Below are 27,501 nucleotides of genomic sequence, written 5' to 3'. Positions count from 1 at the left end.
AAAATTTTAGTGAAAAGAGTGTCATTGTTTTACATTTTTGCAAATCTCTTCAATCTGTTGCAATATGTTGTTTGAATTGAAGTATATGAAGAAATTTGGCCTCACACAGATCTGTAATTGGAAAAGGGAGGAGTATTTTAATAGCCTTTTCAGATAACTGTGGATTTTCTTTCTTAATACTACACCAAACTTAAAAATTAATGGTTTTGTTTTCGTTTTTGTTTTTGTTTTTTTGAGATGGAGTCTCGCTCTGTTGCCCAGGCTGGAGTGCAGTGGCACCATCTTGGCTCACTGCAACCTCTGCCTTCTGGGTTCAAGCGATTCTCCTGCCTCAGTTTCCCGAGTAGCTGGGACTACAGACACCCACCACCACGCTTGGCTAATTTTTGTATTTTTAGTAGAGACGGGGTTTCGCCATGTTGGCCAGGCTGGTCTCAAATGCCTGACCTTGTGATCCGCCCGCCTCAGCCTCCCTAAAGTGCTGGGATTACAGGTGTGAGCCACTGCGCCTGGCCAATGGTTTCTTAAAGGTAACAATGTGGAATGTGATGGCATGTAAATTTTTTTTAATAGTGTGAGCTATTAAAACCCACAGGTCTCCCTAGCACTTTTATTGGATCTTTTTATCCATGCCTGGTTTTTTATCATCATGCATTAGAAGATGTTGGTTTGCTGATTTATGCAGATCTTCCATAAGTTGACACATTTCATCAAACAGGATCAAAAAATCACATTCTTTGACATCACCCTAATCTCATCAGAAAAGCCTTTAAAGTATTGCAAAGCTGTGAAGCTCACAGTAGCAGATATAAGTTTTCCAAAGTTCTAAGGTTCATTTGAAAGTCTGATTTTTATCAATGGCAACAACTACTGATGATTCTTTTCCTTGACGTGACAGGCTCACTTTGTTAATTTTCAAGAGATTATCTGCCAAATACCCATGTCTGACTGATGATAGGTTGTTAGTCATTCTCTCAAGTAAAACAATGTTACATTTAAAAATGCAGCTAAAAATTAGCTGGGTGTGGTGTGCGCACCTGTAGTCCCAGCTACCTGGGGGGCTGAGGCAGGAAGATCACTTAAGCTCAGGAGGTTGAGGCTGCAGTGAGCTGAGACTGTGCCACTGCACTCCAGCCTGGGTGGCAAAGTGAGACCCTGTCTCAAAAAAATAAAACAAAAAAAAGGAAAGAAAAAACAGCTAATTCAACCCATCAACTCAAACAATTGTAGAAGTGCTTTTCCTTGGAACAATCATTGTATTTGTGTTGTCTTGAACTGCTTTATGTGTACTTTCTATTTAATTACATAGAATATTAAAAAGATGTACTCAAAGGTCAAGTTTAATTAATATTTTTTGCTGTTTCATCAAGGACACTGTTAAGTGAAACTAGCACTTAATTAAATTTAATTAATTAATTAGTTTACCACCAGTGTGTGGTGGTGAAGAAGTATATTCCTAGGAAAAGTGGTAGGTCACTGATAATGACATTGTAGGAAAAGCAGTGTCGTTTGGGCTTCCTGTTCCCTTTTGAGTCAAGATTTCATAAAGTGAAACTTTCTTTTTATTTAAAGTGTATAAGGCCAGGCACAGTGGCTCACGCCTGTAATCCCAGCACTTTGGGAGGCCGAGGTGGGCAGATCACCTGAGGTCAGGAGTTCGAAACTGGCCTGGCCAACATGGCAAAACTCTGCCTCTACCAAAAAGACAAAAAATTAGGTAGGTGCAGTGGAGGGCACCTGTAATCCTAGCTACTCGGGAAGCTGAGGCAGGGGAATTGCTTGAACCCAGGAGGCAGAGGTTGTAGTGAGCCGAGATTGTGCCATTGCACTCCAACCTGGGCGACAGAGTGAGACTCTGTCTCAAAAAAATAAATAATACATAAAGTGATATGCATTTTGGAAATACTGGAAATACTCATAATAAGATATAAGAGCATAGAAATTGTTCCAAAGAAGCCTTATGGATCCTTTTATGGGATCATCTTAAAGTGAAATTATCCTAAAAAGAAATTCTTCTAACAGTAAGTAATTTATACCCCTTGGATAAGGTCTAACGTGGCATTTTAATTTCAGAATATATTTTACGACACCCTGCTCAGCTGTTGAAATCCAGTTATTACTACTTCTTCCAAATACCATGGTTCCCAGAATTTATGTTCTCGATAAATGATTTCAAGGTAAGCCAAACAAATCAAACAAATAATGTATTATTCTTATTAATGAAAAATATTTTAAAGTCCACCTTTAAGAAGAATAATGAAAAATGAAAGGAAATTATTGTAACTTAACAAATGGTTTTAAGAACTTACACATAGGCCGGGCGCGGTGGCTCAAGTCTGTAATCCCAGCACTTTGGGAGGCCAAGACGGGCAGATCATGAGGTCAGGAGATCGAGACCATCCTGGCTAACACGGTGAAACCCCGTCTGTACTAAAAAAAAATATACAAAAAGCTAGCCAGGCGAGGTGGCGGGCGCCTGTAGTCCCAGCTACTCGGGAGGCTGAGGCAGGAGAATGGCGTGAACCCGGGAGGCGGAGCTTGCAGTGAGCTGAGATCCGGCCACTACACTCCAGCCTGGGCGACAGAGCGAGACTTCATCTCAAAAAAAAAAAAAAAAAAAAAAGAACTTACATATAGTCTTGCTTATTTTCATAGTCTCTGTTTATGTATTTAAATACCTGGCTGTTCTTCAATTTTTTTGTGACACTGTGCCCCTACAGGCATACCCCTTTTTAGAGAACATCTCATGGGGAGATGAGGGAATACAAATGTCAGGTTTAATAGCAGCAAAGTAGAAGACTTTGGGATTAAAAAAAAAAAAGGCCTAAACAAGGTAAACATGCAGATATTAGTGTCGCACGTACACTGACACCGGTAGTCATACGCAAGTATATTGGAAATTTATTAAATTATTCTTTGTTATTTTTGTTTTTTTGTTTTGCTTTGTTTTTGAGACAGGAACTCGCTTTGTCACCCAGGCTGGAGTGCAGTAGTGCAATTACAGCTCACTGCAGCCTCAACCTCCCAGGCTCGGCCGGGCGCGGTGGCTCAAGCCTGTAATCCCAGCACTTTGGGAGGCCGAGGCAGGCAGATCACAAGGTCAGGAGATCGAGACCATCCTGGCTAACACGGTGAAACCCCGTCTCTACTAAAAAGTACAAAAAACTAGCCGGGCGAGGTGGCGGGCGCCTGTAGTCCCAGCTACTCAGGAGGCTGAGGCAGGAGAATGGCGTGAACCCGGGAGGCGGAGCTTGCAGTGAGCCGAGATCCGGCCACTGCACTTCAGCCTGGGTGACAGAGCAAGACTCCGTCTCAAAAAAAAAAAAAAAAAAAAAAACCTCCCAGGCTCAAGCAATCCTCCCAACTCAGCCTCCCAAGTAGCTGGGACTGCAGGCATGCACCACCATGCCCGGCTAATTTTTGTATTTTTTGTAGAGACTGGGTTTTACCAGGTTGCCCAGGCTGGTCTGAAACTCCTGGCCTCAAGCGATCCTCCCACCTCAGCTTCCCAAAGTGCTGGGATTACAGGCGTGAGCCACCACTCCCAGCCTAAATGCTTCTTATATGTCTCACATGGTATTAGATATTGGTGAGGATTTTTAAAAGGCACAATATAATTTTACCTATAAATAATTCTGTGTATAACTGTGATGGGATAAGAACTTAAAAAAAAAAAGAAAACCCCAATGCCACTATCAAACCTAACAGAATAAATGACAACTCCTTAATATCATTTAATACTCATTCAAATTTCATTAACTGTCATAAATGTCTTGATGTATTTCCTTTGTTTGAATCAGGAACCAAAGTCTATACCTTGTATTTAGTTGTTACAGCTTTTAAAATGTATAATAGTGCCTTCTTTCTTTTTTTTTCTTATTTGTTTTTTAATCTCACTTGTTTATTGAAGAAATTTGCCTGAGGAAAGATCCATATTTTGCATTTAGCTGATTGCTTCATCATGGTGGTATTTAACTTGTTCCTCTAACCCTTGTTTTTCCTACTTCATAGGTACTGGTGATCTAGAGGCTTGATTAAATTTTAATTTGAAAAGGATACTTAATAGGTGGTGCTATGTATTTCTTAACACATCCCATCAAGGAAGCGCATGACAACTACTTGGTCCAGTTTTACTAACGCTAACAGTGATCAGTGGGCTCATGAGTTGTCAGCCTAGCCAAAATTTCTTCACATCCTGGCCGGGCGCGGTGGCTCAAGCCTGTAATCCCAGCACTTTGGGAGGCTGAGACAGGCGGATCACGAGGTCAGGAGATCCAGACCATCCTGGCTAACATGGTGAAACCCCGTCTCTACTAAAAAAAAAAAAAAAAAACAAAAAAACTAGCCTGGCGAGGTGGCGGGCGCCTGTAGTCCTAGCTACTTGGGAGGCTGAGGCAGGAGAATGGCGTAAACTCGGGAGGCGGAGCTTGCAGTGAACTGAGATCCGGCCACTGCACTCCAGCCTGGGCGACAGAGCTAGACTCCATCTCAAAAAAAAAAAAAAAAAAATTTCTTCACATCCTTCCACCAAATTAATTTTAGCATACATTAGTGATCATAGCCTAGGCCCATTATTTCATTAGGGTATGAAAAATGGTGATTTTCTAATTTGATAATTCTTTCTGCTTTTAATTGAAATTCTGCTGTAAAGAATTTTTCCACATCTATTTATTCTGAAATATAGTTCACACAAGAATGGCAGGATATATGCTCATTCTTTTTCTTTTCACAAACAACTTTTAGAGTAATGAATATATATTTGATATATACCAATCAGTTATAGTCATTATTCTTTTGGATGCCCAAATTATCCCACAGTAGGCATCAAATGAGGCATTCCATCAGGTTGGCTCTTGTGGCTGCTTGACATAATCCCTTTAGTCAGTGATAGCTTGCCTCCTCAGTGTCCTGGGCTTATGTTTTCTTTCCTGCCCAGATGGGGATTTAGTCATTTATCCAAGGAACTCTTGAACTGGATCTTGTAGCATATGAATAGGCACCAAGAAGACAGGATGCTTTTTATAAAAATGAAGTGTGCAGGGGAGATTAGAAGGGAAGAATATAGAAAAAGCTAGGAAAGTAGAAATGCATAGAATATGTATGTATAAACAATGAGATCTCAAATTTGACTAGAGCAGAAATTAGGAGTTGTCACTGCACAATGACCACCATCCCCTTTCCAAAGCCAAAGACTTAGCTTATTAATAGATAACTAAAAAGTTTAAATGATTCTTTTCTCACTTAAATTAGGTTTTGAAACATCTGTTTACCAGTCATAGCACTGGCATTGGAAGAAAAGGATGCCAATTAACAACAGAGGATCTTGAAGCTTATATTTATGTCTTTTCTCAGCCTGGAGCATTAAGTGGCCCAATTAACCATTACCGAAATATCTTCAGGTTAGTATAATTTCTTTTTAGTTAAATAAAAATATTTCGATCTGACCCTAAAGGGACAATATTTTATTTTTAAGGTTAAGTTCACCACTTATCCAAAGACTCAAATGAGGTATTTTAATTTTTTAGTAACTTGCATAATCTTTTTATGGACAATTTCAAACATAAGGAAAAGTAGACAGAATAATATCACAAATCCTCCATGTAGCTGTCACTTGTTTTATCCATAACTCTATCCACTTATTCTCTCCTTTTAGATTATTTGGAATAGATGTATATTTTTAGTTATTTTTAAATGATGATTTATTTATTCAAGAAATATTTATTAATCACTATGTTCTGGGCTGTGTTAATACTCAGAACATAGTAATGAGCAAAACTAGATAAGGTCTCTGATCTCACAAAACTTGTAGCCTAATAGAGAAAACAGACATTAAGCAAATAACTAGAGTAATGAGTGAATAGTTATAAACGAACAGAAAGGCTTTGGAAGAAAGGGATGAGAACTGAGGAAATGATGTTAGACCAAAGAAGTGAAGGATGACTTAAGTATTGACTAGACAAGATTGGGGACGGGGGACTGGCATTCCAGAAAAAGGAAACAGCAGGTACTAGAGCCCTGTGGGAAGATGCAAGAGGGTTGTAGCTTCAAGCAACAGAATTATGGCTTCTTGGCTGGAGTACAGAAAGTAAGGGTGAGAAGAGCATTATGAGGCTGGGTCCAAGAGGTGGGTAGCAGCTGGCCATGCACAGCCAAGCAGACCATATGAAGGATGTAAAGACCACGAATGTGAAGCTAGTGAATGAGAATCTCAAGCAGAAAAGAAAAACAACCCACATGTGTATTTGAATAAGTTCAGTGTGGCCATAGTGCAGAGAATGTACTGGAGAATTTTCAGAGTAAATGTGGGAAAACTGCAGCAGTCCAGGCTAGAGATGATGGTAACTTGAACAACTAGTCTGAAAACAGTGGAGATGGAGAGAGTGGGCAGATTTAAAAGATACTTAAGTGGTAAAATTGACAGGGGTTGGCAATGGGTTGGAGGGAGAATGAGAAGAGAGATGTCAAATATGGATCCTGGATTTCTGGCATGTACAACAGTATAGATAAGCATGCCATTTACTGAGACAGGAAACACTAGAATGGGACTAGTTTTTATGGGAAAGTCATGAATTTTATTGATCTTAGGCTAGTTGACTTTTGGGTGATACCTTAGATATTCAAATACACAGTTGGATAGTACGGTCTGGAACTCAGAAGAGAGAATCTAGGATGAAGATATATAAGATCTGGGAGTCACTGAAGTAGAGACAAGGTTTGGTTTTAGAACATATTGTCCGGGGAGAAAGTATAGCATGAAAGGTAAGACATGAATATTTGTCAGTTTGGGTCTGTACTTAGGGTAAAAAATGAGATTTCATTTCTCTTAAGAATTAGGAGCCACAGCTGGCCTTGAATTTGAGGTTTATGGATTTGAATTTGTGCTACCTCCACGATTCTGGAATTCTCAGGGCAGAAGTTATGTGTTAACATGCCTTAGGCTGTTAACATTCCCTAGGAAGCCTGGCAGAAACAAAGATAAAACTTCTCTAGGATACATCTCAATTCAGGCCTCACAGTATTCCCACGGATGAAGTCCCCTAAAGGTGAGTTCATAATCCAAATTTTAAAATATCAACCTGGGCCACGCCTATAATCCCAGCACTTTGGGAGGCTGAGGTGGGCGGAGTTGTAGACCAGCTTGGCCAATATGGCAGAACTCTGTCTCTATTAAAAATACAAAAATTAGGCCGGGCGCGGTGGCTCAAGCCTGTAATCCCAGCACTTTGGGAGGCCGAGACGGGCGGATCACGAGGTCAGGAGATCGAGTCCATCCTGGCTAACACGGTGAAACCCCGTCTCTACTAAAAAATACAAAAAACTAGCCGGGCGAGGTGGCGGGCGCCTGTAGTCCCAGCTACGTGGGAGGCTGAGGCAGGAGAATGGCGTGAACCCAGGAGGCGGAGCTTGCAGTAAGCTGAGATCCGGCCACTGCACTCCAGCCTGGGCGGCAGAGCGAGACTCTGGCTCAAAAAAAAACAAAAAACAAAAAACAAAAATTAGCCAGGTGTGGTGGCTCACGCCTGTAATCCTAGCTACTCGGAAGCTGAGGTAGGATCACTTGAACCTGGGAGGTGGAGGTTGCAGTGAACCGAGATCACGCCACTGCACTCCAGCCTGGGTTACAGAGACTCCATCTCAAGAAAAAAAAAAAAAAAAAATTAACCTACCATGAATGGTAGTCAGAATACAATTGCAGCAGAACTCCTATAACTTTCAAATAATAGAACTAAAAAGACTATTAAGTATATTTAAATAATTAAACATAAGAAAGAATAAAAAATATGAGAAAAGAATAAGGTAATATCAAGACAAGCTGGAAAGAGCTGAAAAACAACTTCTAGAAAATGAAAAATATGGTCATTGAAATCTAAAAGTCTATAGATGAGTTAAATTGCAGATCAGACAAACCAAAGAGAATTATGAATTGAAAGAAATGCCTCCAAATTACCCAGAATGTAGCTTAGAGAGATAATGAAGTAAAAATGTAAAAAGCAAGTTATAATTTTTATGGAGGATAGAATTAGAAATTGCCTATGTATATATATGCTAATAATTTTTTATGATAAAATAACAGAAATAGAATAGTATTGTTTTCAAACCAGTACAGGGGAATAAGGAAATAATCAATTAAAAACTGTCAATAAAAAAATTTAAAACTATCAAAAAGGCAGAAAGGGAGAAAAAGAAGCAAAGCAGGGTAAATATCACAAACTGAAATGACAAACAATTTCAACATGTCAGTATGCACAACCAGCATTTATATATTAATATTGCCAGTTACAAAACAGAGAATATCAGATTGGATTTTTAAAAGAATCCATCTATATGGTGTTTGCACAGTTACAATTAAAGCACAAGGACACAAAATAGTTGAAAGTAAGAGATGGAAAGTTACAGCAGGTATTGGTTTAAATAAAACAAAATCTTTCAAACTCTGTGGAATCCAAAGGGAGTCATGAGATTATATGAATGAGGGAAGAAGAGGTAAATCCAAATCTTTTTTGAATAACAAGAACAAATTTACAAATATATATATATATCTTTAGCAAAACAGAGATGTTAATTTAAATGGTCTTTGTAGGTAACAGTTTATCATGCAAGGCAATGATTAGAAAGGCAGATAGATTGCAGAGGCTACAGGTTATATTTTATAGGATATAGCAACAATGTCTGAAGTAACAGTGTCTGAAGTTCATGTTTTCTTGTTTGTTTTTTGTTTGTTTTTACAAATAACATTTGTAAAGAGAAAATAGAGAGAATGGCACATTTTCAAACAAGTCTTTTTTTATATTAAGGAAAAAAGATTTAAAATCTTAATTTTGGATAGGAGACAAGAATGACAGTTTTCAAACATGTTCTCAATTTATCTTTTTATAGTGCCTGCTTTGAGGTGTAGAACGGTACGTTGTAAATATCTATAAGGAAAGAGGGAAAATATTCTCATCTTTCCGAGATTCTTTTACTAGTAGTTGTTTATTAGGAGGACTTGCATTCCCAAGAGTAGTCACTGAAATCCTGTTAATTAGCAGAGAGAGAGAGAGAGAATGAGAACGAGCAGGCCTATAAACTTCAAAACAGTTTTATCAAGGCAAAAGATGGATTTTTAAACTAGCTGGTTGTACGTTAAATCTCGTTGAGGGAAAGGTTCATTAGACCTATAGAGGCTCACTGACCCCCGCACCCCAAGTAATTCTTTATATAGATAAGCAAAGCTGAGTATATCATTAAAAACAGGGCTATGTAATGCACATTAAGACTACAAATAAGGTATAGTACATTATAGTCAGGCATGAAAATAGCCCTCATTTATTAACCTAAGCCTCCTTGGGACTATATCCTCATCCAAAGACTTGCCAAAATTTGGACCTGAGGAACCAGGATGAACTGGGAATAGGACTAGCTATGGGACCTATATTGCAAAAAGATAATTCTAAACGTATAACAAAGCATCAGATAATAAAGCAAAATGTAACAGACTTACAAGAAAAAATGGACAAATCCATAATTACTATAGGAGATTTTTTTTTTTTTTTTTTGAGACAGAGTCTCGCTCTGTCGCCTAAGCTGGAGTGCAGTGACGGGATCTCAGCTCACTGCAAGCTCCGCCTCCCCGGGTTCACGCCATTCTCCTGCCTCAGCCTCTCGAGTAGCTGGGACTACAGGCGCCCGCCACCTCGCCCGGCTAGTTTTTTGTATTTTTTAGTAGAGATGGGGTTTCACCATGTTAGCCAGGATGGTCTCAATCTCCTGACCTTGTGATCCGCCCGCCTCGGCCTCCCAAAGTGCTGGGATTACAGGCTTGAGCCACCGCGCCCGGCCACTATAGGAGATTTAAACCCACCTCTCTCTGAAGTTGATCAATCAAGCAGAAACAAATTAACAAGGATATAGAAGATTTCAACAACTCTATTAATATCTTTGATCTGTACAACTCTGCACCTAACAATCAGAAAAATACACATTCTTTTCTTTTCTTTTCTTTTTTAAATAGTGGTGAGGTGTCACTATGTTGCCTAGGCTGGTCTCCAAATCCTGGTCTTAAGTGATCCTCCCGCCTCAGCCTCCCAAAGTGCTGGGATGCCACTGTACCCAGCCTATTCAATAATGTAAAGAATATTTATGAAGATTGATTACATACTGGACTACAAAGCAAAATCTTAACCAATACCAAAAAATATTACGTAGATTATTTTCTCTGAACACATTACAGTAGAAATCAACAACAATAGCAACAAACTTTTAGAAAACTTCATATATTCGGAAATTTGACTTCTGAATAACTATGGGTAAAAAATCTATGAAATTAGTAAAAACTTAGAAAAAATGAGATTTCAAAACATGAGGAATAGTTAATACTTAGGAAGAAATATATAGCTTTAAAGATTATATTAGAGGCCGGGCGCGGTGGCTCAAGCCTGTAATCCCAGCACTTTGGGAGGCCGAGACGGGCGGATCACGAGGTCAGGAGATCGAGACCATCCTGGCTAACACGGTGAAACCCCATCTCTACTAAAAAATCCAAAAAACTAGCCGGGCGAGGCGGCGGGCGCCTGTAGTCCCAGCTACTCGGGAGGCTGAGGCAGGAGAATAGCGTGAACCCGGGAGGCGGAGCTTGCAGTGAGCTGAGATCTGGCCACTGCACTCCAGCCTGGGCGACAGAGCAAGACTCCGTCTCAAAAAAAAAAAAAAAAAAAAAAAAGATTATATTAGAAAATATTGAGAATCACTGACATAAGAGTTCAACTTAAGAAGTTAGAAAAAGAACATGTAAACAAAAATAAATTAGAAGACAAACAATTTAAATTACATATATAAAGCAAAAATTAATACAATAGAAAACAAAGACACAATAGAGAGAAATGGCAAAACCAAAAGCCGATTATTTGAAGGCTACTAAGATAGATAGGCTATTGGCAAGAATGGTTAAGAAAAAACAGAAGGCACAAATAAACAAAGTTAGGAACCAGAAAGCAGTAAATAAGCATAACTATTAATACAAATATTACAAATATTAAGGTATAAATGTTTAAGTTAACAAATTTTAGAACTTTGACAAAACGGACAATTTTTAAGAAAAACATAACTTATCCAAAACTACTCATGAAGAATTCAAAAACATGAAAAGACGTATAGCTAACCAATATAAATTTATTTATTTATATATATATATATTATTTATTTATTTTGAGACGGAGTCTTGCTATGTCGCCCGGGCTGAAGTGCAGTGGCCGGATCTCAGCTCACTGCAAGCTCCGCCTCCCGGGTTTACGCCATTCTCCTGCCTCAGCCTCCCGAGTAGCTGGGACTACAGGCGCCCGCCACCTCGCCCAGCTAGTTTTTCGTATTTTTCAATAGAGACGGGGTTTCACCGTGTTAGCCAGGATGGTCTCAAACTCCTGACCTCGTGATCCGCCGGTCTCGGCCTCCCAAAGTGCTGGGATTACAGGCTTGAGCCACCGCGCCCCCGGCCACCAATATAAATTTAAAGCGTATCTATAGTAACACACATAGATATACAAATACACAGCTATACATAGAAGCCTAGATGGTTTTACAGGTAAGTTTGTTTTTTTTGAGATGGAGTCTTGCTCTGTCATCCAGGCTGGAGTGCAGTGGCACAATCTCGGCTCACTGTAACCTCCGCCTCCCGGGTTCAAGTGATTCTCCTGCCTCAGCCTCCGGAGTAACTTAGATTACAGTCTTGTGCCACTGTGTCTGGCTAATTTTTGTATTTTTAATACAGACGGGGTTTCACCATGTTGGCCAGGCTGATCTCGAACTCCTGACCTCAGGTGATCCACCCCCCCCCCAGCCTCCCAAAGTGTTGGGATTACAAGTGTGAGCCACCACACCCAGCCTACAGGTAAGTTTTACCACAGAAAATCCCACTGTTAAATACTCTTTCAGATATTATAAAAGGAAGATATATTTCAGCTCGTCTTATGAGGCTAATATAACTTTCATATCAAAACAAGGATTGAGTAGGACAGGCAAATTATAGGTCAATTTAGATTATAAACATAGATCCACACATTCAAAATAAAATATCAAACTGAATTCAGTATGCATTAAAAAATTAAACCAAGGACGAGTTAGCATTAAAAATTCATTAATTAGGCTGGGTGCAGTGGCTCATGCCTGTAATCCCAGCATTTTGGAAGGCCGAGTCAGGCGGGTCACCTGACATCGAGAGTTCGATACCAGTCTGACCAACATGGAGAAACCCTATCTCTACTAAAAATACAAAATTGGCTGGGCGTGGTGGTGCATGCCTGTAATCCCAGCTGCTCCGGAGGCTGAGGCGGAAGAATTACTTTAAGCTGGGAGGTGGAGGTTGCGGTGAGCCAAGATCGCGCCAATGCACTCCAGCCTGGGGAACAAGAGCGAAACTCCCTCTTAAAAAAAAAAAAAAAATCCATTAATTTAATTACGACATTAACAGATTAAAAGGGAAAATATGACCAGCTAAATCAATTAAGAAAAAGCATTTAATAAAATTTAATGCACATTCATGCAACAATTCTTAGTAATCTAGAAATAGAGGACAAAGGAGTGGACCTCAGATAGGTGGGATAAACCTGCATCTGCTGAAGGGATATTTCTGGGAAACAGACCTTTGTTTTACTCAGCTGTTCCAGAAAAAAAATAATCATAATAAAACATTGAGGGTATTTTCCACTGATTGTTTGCACCTGAAGAGCTGGCAGGCCTAGAAGATTCTTCAGGAGTTGGGGCCAAGGATATACAAAACCTCTATTAAAATGGTAAAATACTTGCTTTGTATTACAAAGTAAGTAATACATTTGTAGTGCTCTCCACAGTTGTATTTCCATGGGAACCTTTGGAGGGCCTGGAAAGTTCTACTGGTATCTGAGAGAGTAATATATTATCTCCTGCTTTATGAACCATCTTTGTAAGTTTCTTTTTCCTTTGTCATTAAACTTGGTATTTTCTGTGTCAGCTGGTGCCTTTCTGTTAATCATATTACGGTTCCATTACCACAACAACGAAGAAGGGAACTTTGTCTACCAAAAACCTATAGTAAACATCATTTTGTGATGAAACACTAAAAGCATTTCTTTCAAAAATAAAGAATAAAGATAAACTCGAGGGGCCAGATGCAGTGGCTCACGCCTGTAATCCCAGCACTTTGGGAGGCCAAGGTGGGTGGATCACATGAGGCCAGGAGTTCAAGACCAGCCTGGCCAACATGGCAAAACCCCATCTCTACTAAAAATACAAAAAATTAGCTGGACTTGGTGGTGCACGCCTGTAATCCCAGCTACTTGGATGGCTGAGGCACGAGAATCACTTGAGGTTGCAGTGAGCCGAGATGATGCCACTGCACTCTAGCCTAGGTGACAGAGGAGACACTGTCTCAAAAAAAAAGAAGAAGAAGAATAGGTGGGTGAATAGCTCTATTAGATATCAAGACTTATAATAAAGCTATAAAATAAATAGAATATGGTGTTCACTCTGGGATGAACAAATTGATGAAACAGACAAGAAAGCCCCAAAACAGAACCACATATGGGGGAACTTGATATGACAGAGATAGCATTTTAAGCCAGTGGTGAAGATTCAATAAATTTTGTTGGACTAATTGGATATGCATATAGAGTAAAACTAAATTAGGTCCCTATATTTTATTTTACCAAACAGAAAATAAGCTTCAGGCATTGGGTACTCATGGACATAAAGATGGGCACAGTAGACAATGGGACTCCAAAATAGTGGAGGGAGGGAGGGCAGCAAGGGTTGGAAAACTTCCTGTTGGGAACTATGTTCATTATTTGGATGACAGGATCAGTGGAAGCCCAAAGCATCATACAATATACCCATGTAACAAACCACACGTGTACCCCCTGAATCTAAAGTAGTGGAATAAAATAAAAAAAAAATAAGCTTTAGGGAAATAAAAACCCATCTGCGATAATAAAACTTTAAAATGTCTAGAAAATAAAACTTTCTTTTTTTTTTTTTTTTTTTTTTGAGACTGAGTCTCGCTCTGTCGCCCAAGCTGGAGTGCAGTGGCCAGATCTCAGCTCACTGCAAGCTCTGCCTCCCGGGTTTATGCCATTCTCCCGCCTCAGCCTCCCAAGTAGCTGGAACTACAGGCGCCAGCCACCTCGCCCGGCTAGTTTTTTGTATTTTTTAGTAGAGACGGGGTTTCACTGTGTTAGCCAGGATGGTCTCGATCTCCTGACCTCGTGATCCGCCTGTCTCGGCCTCCCAAAGTGCTGGGATTACAGGCTTGAGCCACTGCGCCCGGCGAAAATAAAACTTTCATGACCTCATGTGGGAAGGATTTCTTAAATAAAGCACAACTAGCTCTCAAATTGTGAAGACTGATACATTTGACTACATTAATATTTAAAAATATCTATATGTCAAAAGATATAAAATGATGAGCAACCTTAGGTGGGTAGAAGTTATTTGCCATACACAATTAATTTTCAATTAATATCTAGAGTATAATAAAGAATACCTCCAAATCAATACAAAAAAAAGTAGCTCAATCAAAAAATGGATAAAGGATATGAGAAAGCAATTCACAGAAAAGGAATCTAACAGCCAATAAACACATGAAAGATGCTGAACCCTAATGGTAGCCAGGTATAGAACATAGGTGTTACTGCTTGTAAGAGAGAGATGAAATAACTGGCAAAAACAAGATGGAATTTCTTTCTCTCACAAGTAAAAGTCTAGGCTGGTGTGGTTTTGCTCTGTGAAATCATCACAGTTATATTATTCTTTGGTCAGAAGCCTTGGTGCTTTCTGTTTTGTTGTTCTGTTATACATAGGGTGTTGCCCTTGTCTGTGTGGTCCATGGTGGCTTACCACCACGTCTGCATTTGTCAATGGGAAATGGGAAGGGTCAGAGAGGGCATGCTGGGCACACATTACATCCTCACCTAGCAATAGGAAGTTTAGGAATTCTGGATGACCAATTGTCCTGCTAAAAATTGGATTTTTAAAAACACTATAGTGGAAGGGAAGAAGTTTTGTGGAGCAGTATCTGGTACATCAGGTAAGTGAAAATGTTTTACACTCATCTGATTGGAAAAAAATTAACCAATTGAGAACATGTTGGCAGTGAAGTAGAGCAAAGAGAATTTTTACATGCTGCTTGTGGAACATACAATCAGTTTGAAAAATAATTTGACAATATCAAGTAAGGTTGAGGATGTGTATACTCTGAAAAGCAGTTCTATTTCTGGGGATGTACTGTAAGGAAACTGTTGTACATGTGCATAAGTGGATGTGTACAAGAATGAATTTGGTTATTATTTGAATTATCAAAATGGACATTTTAAAATGTCTTTTAACAGAAGAATGGATCAATTGCAGTATAATCATATGATGGAATTCTATATAGGAATGAAAATGAGTGAAGTAGAACTTCATGTATCATTGATGCAGGGCAGGCAAACCCCAAAATTGGAGCTTTGCCTGGAAAGGTTCTTGGCTTTGCCTAGGAAGATTCAAGGGCAAGCTGGTGGTGTTAGACAGCAACTTTTATTGAAATAGCAGTGTACAGCAACAGCAGAGGTACTGCTCCTTACAGAGAAGGTCTAACCTATAGGTAATGTGCCCACAGTAGCAGCTCAGGGGCAGTTCTGCATTCATCTTTGTACCCACTTTTAATCACATGCAAATTAAGGGACATGTAATTTCTAATTTTCTAACTTGTAAATTTCTAGAAAAGGGGTGGTAACTTCTGGGTGTTGCCACAGCAATGGTAAAGTGTCATGGCACTGGTGGGCATGTCATATAGAGAAGTACTTTTGGTGCCTCTTACCAGTTCAGCCAGTCTTCAATCTGGTCCAGAGTTGAGTCCCACCTCCTACCTCATCATCATCAATTAATAAATCTTAAAAATATATTAAGGCACAAAAACAAGTTGTAGAAGGATATATGGAGTATGATACCATTTATATATTAAATGCATCCAAAACACCTTTATGTATTTGTATAAATGCATGTACTACTGTTGGGTAGGGGGAATCTGACAAATAGCACCTCTTTTTGCTGCCCAGTGTTTCAGCCAGTTGAGAAATCAAATGAGTCAGCCGATAAAAACCAAAATATCATCTTAATTACTGATTACTTTATTTCATACATAACATATTTAATGTGAAATTTAGTAGTTTGAAACCTCAGGACCAGAGAATATGCTTTTCTTCTGTTTTCTGGAAACTCCTCTCTTTTTTCTCTATTTCGATTTGGTGAAGAGTTTATATTTCTCTTTGCTCTTTGACTAATAGTCCTTTAAAACTCCGCTTACACGGGAGGCTGAGGCAGGAGAATGGCGTAAACCTGGGAGGCGGAGCTTGCAGTGAGCTGAGATCCGGCCACTGCACTCCAGCCTGGGTGACAGAGCGAGACTCCGTCTCAACAACAAAAAAAAACCCTGCTTACTTTACTAATTCAATTGTTCTGTGCACCGATATTGCTAAACCATGCAGATAACTGTTAGAAAATGGTTTGGTTTTGAATATTATTGTGCTGTAGAATGTAAGTGGCTTTAAAGTTTGCATTCTTTCTTTTTTTTTTTTTTTAAGATGGAGTTTGCTCTGTTCCCCAGACTGGAGTGCAATGGTGCGATCTCAGCTCACAGCAACCTCTGCCTCCTGGGTTCAAGCAATTCTCCTGCCTCAGCCTCCCGAGTAGCTGGGATTACAGGTGTTAGCCACCACACACGGCTAATTTTTGTATTTTTAATAGAGACGGGGTTTTGCCATGTTGGCCAGGCTGGTCTTGAACTCCTGACCTCAGGTGATCTGCCCACCTTGGCCTCCTTAAGTGCTGGGGTGTGTGAGCCACCGTGCCCGGCTCTAAAGTTTGAATTCTAACCCATGAGTTAGTAAGTGTAGAATACATTTTTCTATCAATTTACCCATTTACAAAGAACTTAATTTTTAGGAGCATTACAACCAAATGTTGGCCACTTGTGTGGTGTCAGAAGTTAAGTCCATGGTGGGCATGTGTAATATCCTGCTGTCAACTCTGAATTGCCACAAATCAGGCTTTTTTATTTACTAGTAAAAATGTGACTCAGTGATAAACAGTTAGATGTTCATTTTCATTCTTAATCAATAGGAGTATAATTAATACCATCAACTTTTCTGAAAAACAGTAACAGAAGATGTCAAAAGCTTCAAAAATATTTGTTCCCTTTAGCTCAGGAATTCTACTTCTAGGCTATAGTCCAAAGGGATTATCAGAAATGCCAAGAAAAATCTGGGCATAAAATGCTTATTATAGCATAATTTAAAACAAGGAGAAATACCACAAAACCTAAATATTCAATTACAGGGGAATAGTCAAGTCGTTTATGAGTTATGCCATAAACTAGTATCTTTTACAATTATTTTTGAAAAATGTTATGAAATTAGAAAATTCTTGATATCATGTAATGTGAAATTTGCATACATGTACTGTGTATAAATTGTCTATATTGCATTATATTTATAGTATGGTTTCAAGAATATGCATAGAAAATGCCAAAATATTACCCTTTTGATAATGGAATTATAAATGATTTTATTTTTGTTCTTTATACTTTTCTGTACTTAAGAAAATATAGGCCAGGTGTGCTGGCTCATGCCTGTAATCCCAGCACTTTGGGAGGCCAAGATGGGAGGCTCACTTGAAGCCAGGAGTTTGAGACCAGCCTGGTCAACATAGCAAGACCCCATCTCAAATTAATTTTAAAAACATACATATACACAACAAAAACTTAGTTTTAAAAAATAATCTTCTTGCAAAATATAGTATCATGTAATATTAAAGCTCAGTCCGAATGTATTTTTTAAGTTTTCAGTTCCAATTTTCACATAAAATGCATCAGATTATCTAAGAACAATTTAAAAATAAAGCTAAACAGTGACATATAAATAGTTTAAATCTCTCTTTCATTACACCATTCAGAAATTCTGGTATCCTTTTAAAACAAATTACTCCTCATAGTGATGAATTTCCTATTAACTTACAGCTTTCATCATACATTTTACTAGCCCCATCCAATTTAAATTTTATTGGACCTTTTCTTAAATAGCCTTTTAAATATTTTATAGTAAATGTTGATTACTTAATGCATTGTTTCTCAATCACTTTTTCATTATCACTTTCCTAAGGAACCTTTTTAGACATTTTTTTCCCTAATCACCCCCACCCTGTGAAATTTTAATATCTGCTTATGTACTGTATGTATATCCATGCTTTATATATGCAAAGGGTAAGATTTTTTTTCACCCTCCCAAGAACACAATTTTCACCCTTCTAGAAGCAAGATTGCCCCCTTCGAGAATGAATGGCCTAATGGGGCAGTGTAGGAAAATGTCATTTTAACTTTGACAGTGAATCTTAAGCCCATGTATTTTGTTTTTACAGCTGCCTGCCTCTCAAACATCACATGGTGACCACTCCAACACTACTACTGTGGGGAGAGAATGACGCATTCATGGAGGTTGAGATGGCTGAAGTCACAAAGATTTATGTTAAAAACTATTTCAGGCTAACTATTTTGTCAGAAGCCAGTCATTGGCTTCAGCAAGACCAACCTGACATAGTGAACAAATTGATATGGACATTTCTAAAAGAAGAAACAAGAAAAAAAGATTGACTTTTCTTTATCTTCTATGAAGGGTCTGTAATGAAATCTCTAAGTAATTTTTAAAAATTATTCATCAACTTCTTTATGTTTTATTCGGAAAAAACTGTTTTAATGTGCTTTATCATAAATAAATATCCTGACAAAATGGTATTGAAAAAAATCTGAGATTGTGTTAACATGTAATACAATGTTGATTTTCTTCTGGTGTATTTTGCACAGACAAGCATCTGCCTTAAAATATATACACTTGTACAAAAAGGAAGTGTGGAGTAAGTGGCTCCGTTTTGGTTTCTTGCTTTTTTTCACTCTGTTAACATATGGTGCCTTTTACAAATGTATATTAAAGATTAGCTGTGCTATATTGTAAGGCAAACCTGCAATGATATAAATTTTCATTTTATTGTTCAAAAGTTCTTTTTACTACTTTTAACCATTAAAAAGTTATATTATCAAATCTCTTTTGGATTTATAGTATATCTATTAGTTTGAAGGCAAATATAACTAAATGAATATGCATTTTTAAAATGGGCCATATACTATTTATACTGGGAACATTAAACCATTTTTTAAAGCTGACATCTTGACTGAGCGTGGTGGCTCAGCACTCTGGGAAACCAAGGCGGGAGAATCGCTTGAGGCCAGGAGTTTGAGACCAGCCTGGTCAACATGGTGAAACCTCGACTCTACCAAAAATAAATAAAAAATAAAAGTAGGCAGGCGTAGAGGTGCACACCTGAACTCCCAGCTACTCATGAGGCTAAGGTGAGAAGATAGCTTGTGTCCAGAAGCTCGAGGTTGCAGTGAACCATGATTGGGCCATTGCACTCCAGCCTGGGCAATGGAGTGAGACCCTGTTGAAACAGAAAGGGAAAGGGAGAGGGAAAAGGAAGGAAAGGACCCTTTTACTCCATTCAATGCAAGAAGAATTGAATACTACATGTCTGGTGTGCACTAGAATCTAAGCTCCACAGGGCAGGATTTTTTTGTTGTTTTGTTAACTGATACCCAACTCTAGACTAAGGGCCTGGCATATTGTAGGCACTCAAATATTTGCTTAATGAATAAATAATATATGTGGCACACTGCTAGGGACTGGGGGTGGGGGGGAAATATAAAAGAAAGATAAGGTGGTAACATAGAACTTTCCCATAAGAAGCCTTAAGGGCTGGGTGCAGTGGCTCATGCTTGTAATTCCAGCACTTTGGGAGGCTGAGGTGGGTGGATCACCTGAGGTCAGGAGTTCGAGACCAGCCTGGCCAACATGGTGAAACCTCATCTCTACCAAAAATACAAAAATGAGCCAGGGATGGTGGCAAATGCCTGTAATCCCAGCTGCTCGGGAGGCTGAGGCAGGAGAATTGCTTGAACCTAGGAGGCGGAGGTTGCAGTGAGCTAAGATTGCGCCACTGCATTCCAGCCTGGGCACGAGCAAGAGTCTGTGCCCCCCCCCCAAAAAAAAGGCATACATAGAATGCAGTTAAATTAAACAAGGGTTCAAAAGTAGAAATGAACATTATAAGTAAGAGTTGGAAAGAGTTACAGAATAGAGAACAATACAACTCAAGGGACTACTACTCATTCTCTTGGGTTGTTCTCCTTTAACATGGGAGGCAACCAGTAACACTGCCAACTTCCATCACTTAACAGATAAGCTCTAAATTGCTGAAAGGATTGCTTCCCACATTAAGCATAGTTCTGATCATGACAGAACAAAGGAGAATGTCCCTAAGAATTCTCATTATTTTATCATAGCAACTTGTATTTACAACAAAAGTCCAATTTTCTATATAACAGCTTCATAACAACATGCAAGGTAGGTATCACCAATTTATACATAGTAAAAATGTGATTTAACGTGTAACTTTGCCAATGTCCATAGTGTAAGTGCTGGAGCTAAGATCTGACCTAGAGCCATCGGGTGGTAAAGCCCACGATCCCACTTACATCAGATACCGTTTAGCAGACTTTGGTATCCATGCCACTCTTCCTGTTTTAGCAGCAATCTGGTGTGTTTCAATAGATGGATACATCTCTCAGGAATCTACAATTTGACTTTTAATTTCAGGGGGGAAAAGGAATTCAAGTTAGCAATTAGTAAACATCAGAATATTCTACAGAACATTGTCAGAGTTGCAAATGCCACAAGGTATAGAAAAAAGCCTGGTTCATACCAACTTGGTGCTTCCCTCTTGATCCCTCTGGAAGGGCAGCAACAAGGGAAAGAATGGGACGTGTTGACACAGTAAAGTAATCCTGACTTATTTTAATAAAAACCTGTTACTGACAAAAGTGATTTTAAGATGTGTTGTTGTTGCTGCTTCTGTCAGTTTAGGAAGCTGACAAGTTCATGTGGACTAATATTAAGAATTTTATCAATCAAACGTTCCATGGACAATTCTGGCCTATTACAATGAATGTACTCTAATTTTCAATGGATATGAAAAAGTACTTGTAACAGATATAAAGCTTCAAGGCTGCCATCAGTTAAACCTCTTATGATAAACAGTTATTACTATCTCTAGAAATCTATTTGTAGGGCAAGTAAGTGAATTTGACTTACTAGCTGCCAAAGCAGCTCACAGTAAATAAAAACAGGTAATGGCACCTAGATTAAAAGTTGTAATTTTTAATAATATTCATCTATTTGAATTAATATATCCCTAATAGTACATAATAGATGCCTAATTTAACATCAGAAATTGCTATGTGAAAATAATTTATGAAGCATATGTCAAAAGCAAGATATTTGCAAAAAAAGAAAAAAAGATTGTGCTGTTGATTTGATTTGAATTCTCCTGTTACATCATTTACCAGCTTTGATTTTTCTGATTTTAAAGGTAATGCAGCATTTTCTATTAACCTACAATTGCCTCTAAGAGTTCTAATTATGTGCAAACAGAAAAAGCAATTGGATGTGGGGAAGGGGTGCATGACAAAGGCTGACCCCAAATCCAAGCTACACACAGCCTGAGTCTACTAAGTCGGTTTCATGACTCTGCAGTCCACAGACTCTGAGTTGGAGGCGAAGGTCTGGGATCACACAGGAGATAATCAAATCCTTGTACCCTCAGTCGACATGCTTCCGTGCATGGTGCTGGACCTGCATCATCCTCGTGGGTACGAATGTCTTGCATGGTCTTCCTCTTCCTCTGGCCAGTGGCCATGCTTTCCACCTTTGGCTATCCTGCTCAAATCCTACAACCCTGCCAAGAGTTGGAAAAAAAAAAAAACTGGTGAAACCAGTACTCAAGCTCATGGTGCAGGTGACTTTCTTTTTAGCAGGGTTCCTGGCTAAAGTGAAAGGGAAAAAGGCAACCCAAGACAAAGCCCCTATCTTCATGACAGCAGCACACTCCACTTTCTTTGACTCAGTCTCCTGTGTGATAGCAGGGTTACCCTCAGTGCGCTCTGCAAGTCAAAATGTGCACGTCCCATTGACTGGGAAATTCCTACTGTCAACACAGCTGGTGCTTGTGATCCAAGAAGATCCCAATTCCAGGAAGAATACTAAGGATGAAATCCTGAGGTGAGTGACATTTGGAAAGAAGTGGCCACAGATTCTGATTTTCCTAGAAGGTGTGTGCACCAATCGTTCCCGTCTAGTCACTTTTAAACTAGGGGCCTTCTGTCCAGGTGTTCCTGTGTAGCCAGTGCTGCTCAGGTCCCCAAACACCCTGGACATGGCAATCTGGACCTGGCAGGGATTTACAGGCTTCCTCCAGGCATGTATATTGATCCTCAGTCAACCCTTCACCAGGGTAGAAGTTGCGTTTATGCCTGTTTATATCCAAAATGATGAAATAAAAAAAGACCCCATCCTTTTTGCCAATACAGTACACATTAACATGGCAAATGCTCTGGGGTGCCTGGGACAGAGCACACTTATGAAGACTGCAGACTGATGATCTCCGCAGGTAACCTTCAACTACCCATAGAAGCTGGTTTGGTAGAATTTACAAAAATTAGCCAGAAGTTGAAGTTAGATAGGGATAACATTCATCAGCATTTGGATGAATATGCTGCAATTGCAGTTGCCTCAAAAGGAGGGAAGATAGGAATTGAATTTTCAAGTTATTTAAAACTCCCAATTTCAGAGCCCTTGAGACAACTTTTTGCCCTCTTTGGCAGGAATAATGATGGCAGCATAGACTTCAGAGAGTATGTAATAAGTCTGACTGTCCTATGCAATCCTGCCAACATTGTAAAGAGTCTGCAAATGTCCTTTAAGCTTTTTGATCTTGATGCGGATGGCTTAATAACAGAACAGGAGTTCGCTGCTATACTTCAGGCAGCTTTTGGAGAGCCAGATCTTGATGTTTCCAGGCTCTTTCAGGAAATAGCTGGACAGAAATCAGTGTGCATTTCATATGAGAAATTTAAGAAATTTGCCCTGAAGCATCCAGCATATCCCAAGTTATTTAATTCACACCTAGACCTACAGGCAGCCCAAATATATTCATTATCCCAAAAAGTACAGTTTTAATCACTGTATTCAAATGTTACAGGTTAGCCCCGAAAATAGTGAAAGTATCTTCTGGTAGAAATGATGATTGAAGTAAAAATTACTCTTTGAGGAAAAACTCAATAGTTTACACTCTAAGAGGCATAGGCAATTATGATATTTAAAATACGCTTGAGGAATATTTCAGTTAGATTTTATAGTATCTATTTTTCTTCTTTCTTAAGATAGTGTTTGTTTTAATGTGACCTAAATGTAGAAGAATAAGTGATCTAGTCATAAATCTTGTTCACCCAGCAGGGTTCTAGTTAGTGCCTTTATTGTCTTTAATGCTAAAATAAGGCGAGAGGAACATTAAAGCCTATCACCTCTCCCTCACTGTTGCAGAAGAAAGATCACATTAAGAGCTATACAGGGGCAGGCACGGTGGCTCACGCCTATAATCCCAGCACTTTGGGAGGCTGAGGTGGAAGAATCGCTTGAGACCAGGAGTTTGAGACCAGTCCGGGCAACATGGCAAAACCCCATCTCTAAAAAAAATACAAAATTAGCCTAGTGTGGTGGCATGCGCCTGTAGTCCCAGCTACTCAGGAGGCTGAGATAGGAGCGGATATTGTGCCACTGTATCAGCTTGAGCGACAGAGATGGCATCTCAAAAAAAAAAAAGAGCTACACTGACAGTAAATAAAAACATTAAATTACCATTTGCATTTCCTCCAAAAAAAAGGAAAGAGCTATATAAATACATCTTTAGTCATTCAAAAATTGAGACTACCTCAATTTTCTTATTTTTCTTATTTATTATTATTATTTTTTGAAGCAGAGTTTCGTTCTTATTGCCTAGGCTGGAGTGCAATGGTGCAATCTTGGCTCACTGCAACCTCTGCCTCCTGGGTTCAAGCGATTCTCCTGCCTCAGCCTCCCGATATGCCTGGGATTACAGGCATGCGCCACCACACCCGGCTAGTTTTGTATTTTTAGTAGAGATGGAGTTTCTCAGTGTTGGTCAGGTTGGTCTCAAACTCCCGACATCAGGTGATCCGCCCTCCTCGGCCTCCCAAAGTGCTGGGATTACAGGCACGAACCACCGTGCCTGGCCTAATTTTCTTATTTTTCAAGATAAAATAAATACTAGGAAGATATAGCATTGGGAACACATTCAACACTTATATATGGTATGCCTGTCCCCTGCTTGCCTTTTTAAAATATAAAAGTGATTATTTAGAATGAGAAATCACAACAGATTACAATTTCTGGAAAGCTGAAAAAATATCATAAACATAGGTCATAAATATAGGAATTTTGACAAATTTCATTTTGTATGACTTTAATCAAAACATAAAAAATTATGTTTATAATTAACATGTTCTGCATTACTGAGAATATTCCTTTTATTCCAATAAGGCATCAATGAGAATTGAAGTCTCTACTTATTTACACATTTATTTCCAATACCTGTCGATATGTGACATCTTCACATAGTGATGTGACCCTTGGGCCCTACCCCTTCATGTCACCATGCAGGATGAATCAGCAAAGTATTCCCGGAAACCATTCCTATACCAGGACAGGGAGCAACAACCTATCTAGACATAGAAGTGAATGTGAACTGATAAACATACCCCACCAGTCCTACTCACTGAATCCCCTACTTAGTTTCACTGTGACTGAATCTTAAAAATGCTTGTAGCTACTCAGTAGCACCAGATATGAGGCAACATTTGACCAAAGTTTGCCAACTTTACAAAAACATAACCAAGTAAACACACTTTTAGGGATGCTACTAGAACCCTAGAAGAGGCTTGTGGAAGTGGGGCGCCTAAAGCTTTAACTTTGTCAGTTTCCTGATACTTTCAGAAAGTAGAAAGAAAGAAGAATGGGAGAAAGGTAAGGAGATGAGGAAGGAAAAGAAAAGAAAAAAAATCAAATATTATTTTGAGATAATTTCCATGCAGTTCTGCCCTGAAAAAAAGAAAAGGATTTGGATCAGTGATTTTTCATAATCCCCATCCAGTGCAATATTCCCATGATAATAAATGCATATATATATATATAGAATTCAGTATAATGATTTGTTTAAATGTACTGAAAATTTTTCATTTAAATAACAGCTTTCACTTAAAAGTAGTTATCAAGCAGTATCTTTATTCAAACAGTGGTAGTGCTATGCTACCTAAACATTTGTAGAACTCTTTTAAGGTTGTTTCTCATTAGATAGTGAGCTATACAAAAAAGTAGGGTCTTTATTATACTCTCTACATTTTAACCTCAAATGTTTAGCTGGGCATGGTAGTGTATGCCCATAGTCCCAGCTACTCAGGAGGCTGAGGTGGGAGGATTGCTTGAGCTAAAGAGGCATAGGTTGCAACAAGCTGAGATCACGCCACTGCACTCTAGCCTGGGCAACAAAGCAAGACTCTCTCAGAAAAAAAAAAGAAAAAAAAAAAGGTTTAACATAGCTTTGTTTAAATCCTCTTTAACACTTAACACTTAAATTTTTTTATTTTAAAATCAATACAGATACAGAAAACTGTATCAGGGAAATGTATAGCTAATAAAAATTATTTTATGTTATAAATATCTATATTTCATATTCTAAATATAATCTGTTTTAAGATTAATACTCTTGGCCGGGTGCGGTGGTTCAAGCCTGTAATCCCAGCACTTTGGGAGGCCGAGGTGGGCGGATCACAAGGTCAGGAGTTCAAGACCAGCCTGGCCAATATGGTGAAGCCCCGTCTCTACTAAAAATACAAAAATTAGCCGGGCGTGATGGCGGGCACCTGTAGTCCCAGCTACCTGGGAGGCTGAGGCAGGAGAATCACTTGAACCTGGGAGGCAGAGGTTGCAGTGAGCCAAGATTCTGCCACTGCATTCCAGCCTGGGCGACAGAGGGAGACTCTGTCTCAAAAAAAAAAAAAAAAGGTGAATACTCTTGCAACCAACACTCACGTTGAGAAATGAAACTTGTCCAGCCACCTAATAAGCTCTTCCATACCCGTCATAATTACAAACTCCCTCTCAAAATTAAGCCCCTTTCCTGACTTGGATAGCTTCACTTCCTGTATTTCTTTACTTTTTAATCATCTAAATCTGCGTATTTTGATCCCGTGATGCTTCATTTTGTGTGTCAACTTGGCTAGTCCATGGTACCCGGATATTTGGTCACAGATTACTGAAGATGTTTCTGTGAAGAGATTGTTAACATGAGATTAACATTTAAATCAGTAGACTATGAGTAAAGCTGACTGCCCTTCATAATGTAGGTGGGCCTCAGCCAGTCAGTTAAGGCCTTAATAGAAAAAGACTGACCTACCCTGAAGAGGGTAGAATTCTGCCAGCAAACGGCCTGTAGACTTCATGTGCAATTCTTCCCTGGGTCTCCAGCCTGCAGGCCTCCCTGCAGATTTCGGGGTCGCCAAGCCTTTACAATTGTGTGAGCCAGTTCCTTAAGTCCTGACCCCTACCACCTCCCTACACACATATATGTATGTATATATATGTGTATACACACACATACACACACATACACACACAGAGTTCTCCAGAGAAACAGAACCAATTGGGTGTATATATATACATCCAGAGAAACAGAAAACTCTAATAATAGATGCTATTCCTAGACCCTATCGTTTATTCATGCCAATTTTAGACATTGGATGTTTTTCCCCCTACATTGTAGCCCATGAAAGATATTTTTTAGACCTTTTAAAATCTACAGATTTCCCCTCCATCCCTTTATTTTGCTTATACTTTTTCTATTGCAGAACCTGGGCTGTTCGAGCTGTGGAATTTCCCATAGTCTGCATTCTGCCAACTGCATATTTATGGTACAAATCAGCATATCCTTCTGCCCTTTGTATTTTCTGCTGATTGGAATCCAGAGGCTTAATCAAATTCAGGCTTGATTCATTTGGCAAGATCACACATGTCGTGTGTTTTTCATCAGAAAGCGTATATTGTCTGGTTTTCTTTTTGTGATTTTTGCAGCTATTGCTGCTCATCACTTAGATCATTGAGGGCTGTAATATGGTGCTATTCAGATTCTGTAATCGCTTTTCTTTTTCAAATGGCTTTTCCAAATGGCTGCCTATTCTTAAATATGATGGCAGGAAGAAATCAAAATCACAGCTTCCCTGTACATGAAGACCTTCAGTGCTCATCATCACTATCACCTTTGCAAACCCACCACATCCACTGGAGCTAGTAAAACTTAACTGCTAGGAGGAAACAAACACTAACAGCAAAATGACATTGCCTATTTGAATGGAAGACAGTGTGGGGGGCAAGCTAAAACTCTAAAGAGTAACCTTCAAAACTATTTTGTGATGATAAGTCATAAGCTAATAATACACATCATAGCAGAATTTTACATGGATTATCTCATTTAGTCTTTCTAACCACCACATGAGATACCCTTATC

General features: G+C 39.0%; 1 protein-coding gene and 1 pseudogene across 1 annotated transcript in view; both read left to right on the top strand.

Annotated features, from left to right (window-relative positions):
* The window catches only part of EPHX4 (epoxide hydrolase 4), a 35,962-nt gene extending 16,894 nt beyond the window's left edge, over positions 1-19,068 (top strand). The window contains exons 5-7 of the mRNA XM_033198228.1: positions 2,074-2,177; positions 5,251-5,399; positions 18,397-19,068. Of these exons, the coding sequence (XP_033054119.1) occupies positions 2,074-2,177; positions 5,251-5,399; positions 18,397-18,628 (485 nt within the window). The 3' untranslated portion in view covers positions 18,629-19,068. The remainder of the gene's footprint in view (positions 1-2,073; positions 2,178-5,250; positions 5,400-18,396) is intronic.
* A 2,394-nt stretch (positions 19,069-21,462) lies between these two features.
* LOC117074172 lies at positions 21,463-23,102 on the top strand (annotated as a pseudogene).
* The last annotated feature ends 4,399 nt before the right edge of the window (positions 23,103-27,501 follow it).

This window comes from Trachypithecus francoisi, unplaced genomic scaffold, assembly GCF_009764315.1.
Source record: "Trachypithecus francoisi isolate TF-2019V2 unplaced genomic scaffold, Tfra_2.0 Lachesis_group5, whole genome shotgun sequence".
Taxonomy (NCBI): domain Eukaryota; kingdom Metazoa; phylum Chordata; class Mammalia; order Primates; family Cercopithecidae; genus Trachypithecus; species Trachypithecus francoisi.
The sequence above is the reverse complement of the archived record's forward strand: the minus strand, read 5'-3'. Positions and strand labels throughout refer to the sequence as shown.